Source organism: Plectropomus leopardus, unplaced genomic scaffold, assembly GCF_008729295.1.
Source record: "Plectropomus leopardus isolate mb unplaced genomic scaffold, YSFRI_Pleo_2.0 unplaced_scaffold4200, whole genome shotgun sequence".
In the NCBI taxonomy this organism is placed as follows: domain Eukaryota; kingdom Metazoa; phylum Chordata; class Actinopteri; order Perciformes; family Serranidae; genus Plectropomus; species Plectropomus leopardus.
The window spans coordinates 1-1,538 of NW_024646012.1; the positions used below are offsets into that span (position 1 = coordinate 1).

A 1,538-nucleotide genomic window follows, 5' to 3' on the forward strand; every position below is an offset into this window, starting at 1 on the left:
TCCTGTGAGGACAGTCCTGTGAGGACAGAGTCCTGTGAGGACACCGTGAGAGTAGGGGGTTGGGCTGTAGGGGATGATGATGGAATTAAATGACATGAGTAGACTGAGTGTGAGGTCAGAGGTCACACCTGATGTCAGCCCGGCTGTCTGCGGCGGCGGCGTCTTTCCTGACCTCGGCACGGCTGAAGGAGAACTGGGCCTGGCCTTTCTGCGGCGTGGACGGGTCCTCGGGCAGGAACTCCACAATGTGCGGGTTGTCCTCGCTGCGCCGGACGCAGCCTTTGCTGATGACGTGCATGATGCAGGAGAGCACGTCGCTGGTGCTGCAGCTGAAGCGCCCGGCGCCTGGAGAGCGGGACGCTTCCTGTTTCTGGCACGAGTCCAGAACCTGGAGGGGACAGACGGGACGTGATTTCATTAACCTTTTTTGCTGTAAAAAGCATTTTTCCTTCTTTCACTTTAAACCAAAGCATTTCAACTTTTCTGGCAGAAATATGTGCTATGTGTATATCTGAGGACATGTCCCCTCAGCAGGGCGTCCCTCGGCGGCATCCTCTGACCTTGAAGACGAGGTTGTCGATGTGCATCTCCTTCTCCTGCTTCATGATGTGCACGATCAGACAGTAGATGTAGTTCCTCTTCCTCTCCAGCGTCCCCGCCGCGTCCTCGTCCACGTTCAGGTACGTCTGTCTGGGCAGCAGCTGGACGGACACTGGGACGCCATCCTTACTGCGAGATGCCACCTGCTGGTTCAACTGCAACACACCTGAGAAGGGACAGAGAGGGAGCGGCGGTAAGGGAGGACGGCAGATTGTAGGTGGTGGGACTGTAGGTGGTGTGACTGTAGGTGGTGCGACTGTAGGTGGTCATCTGTAGGTGGTCATCTGTAGGTGGTGCGACTGTAGGGAGTGTGACTGTAGGTAGTGTGACTGTAGGTAGTGTGACTGTAGGTAGTGTGACTGTAGGTGGTGTGACTGTAAGTTGTGTGACTGTAGGTAGTGTGACTGTAGGTAGTGTGACTGTAGGTGGTGTGACTGTAGGTGGTGTGACTGTAAGTTGTGTGACTGTAGGTTCATGTGACTGACCATGACGCGGCTCCTCGGGTTGGCTGCAGGTCAGCAGTCCTTTAGAGCCGGTGAGCGGCAGTATGGCGTGCAGCAGAACGGCGGCTGATAGGCCGGTGGCCTGCAGCAGAGCGTTCACTGACACTTCCTGCAGAGAGAGACAAACACACAGAGCCTGACGTCAGTGAACGCACCGCACACGTCTGTAACATGTATGAGATTGTATGAAACAAACCTGTTGCGTGTTGAAGTGCAGCAGGATGAACATCTGCAGCGTGGACACGTGAAGCGTCCAGCAGCCGAACTGCAGCTCGGCGTGACCGAGCCACGTCCACTGCAGCCGCCGCGGCTTCAAGTGACTAAGACCGTAAATGGACTGACCTGAGGACACAGAGACACACAGACAGACAGACAGGGGGACAATACACACATTCAGGTTCACATGTATCATACGGAGAGTCCGGAGTGCCAATG

The 1,538-nt window shown here is 55.6% G+C and overlaps 1 protein-coding gene across 1 annotated transcript; it reads right to left on the reverse strand.

Annotated features, from left to right (window-relative positions):
• Positions 1 to 6: 6 nt before the first annotated feature.
• Positions 7 to 1,445, reverse strand: LOC121939150 (cullin-9-like; the record flags this gene model as incomplete). Its single annotated transcript, XM_042482261.1, has 4 exons — positions 7 to 388; positions 561 to 766; positions 1,086 to 1,212; positions 1,300 to 1,445. Coding segments are annotated over 4 exons (752 nt in total), but the record flags the coding sequence as incomplete, so codon positions are not given.
• Between the last annotated feature and the right edge of the window lie 93 nt (positions 1,446 to 1,538).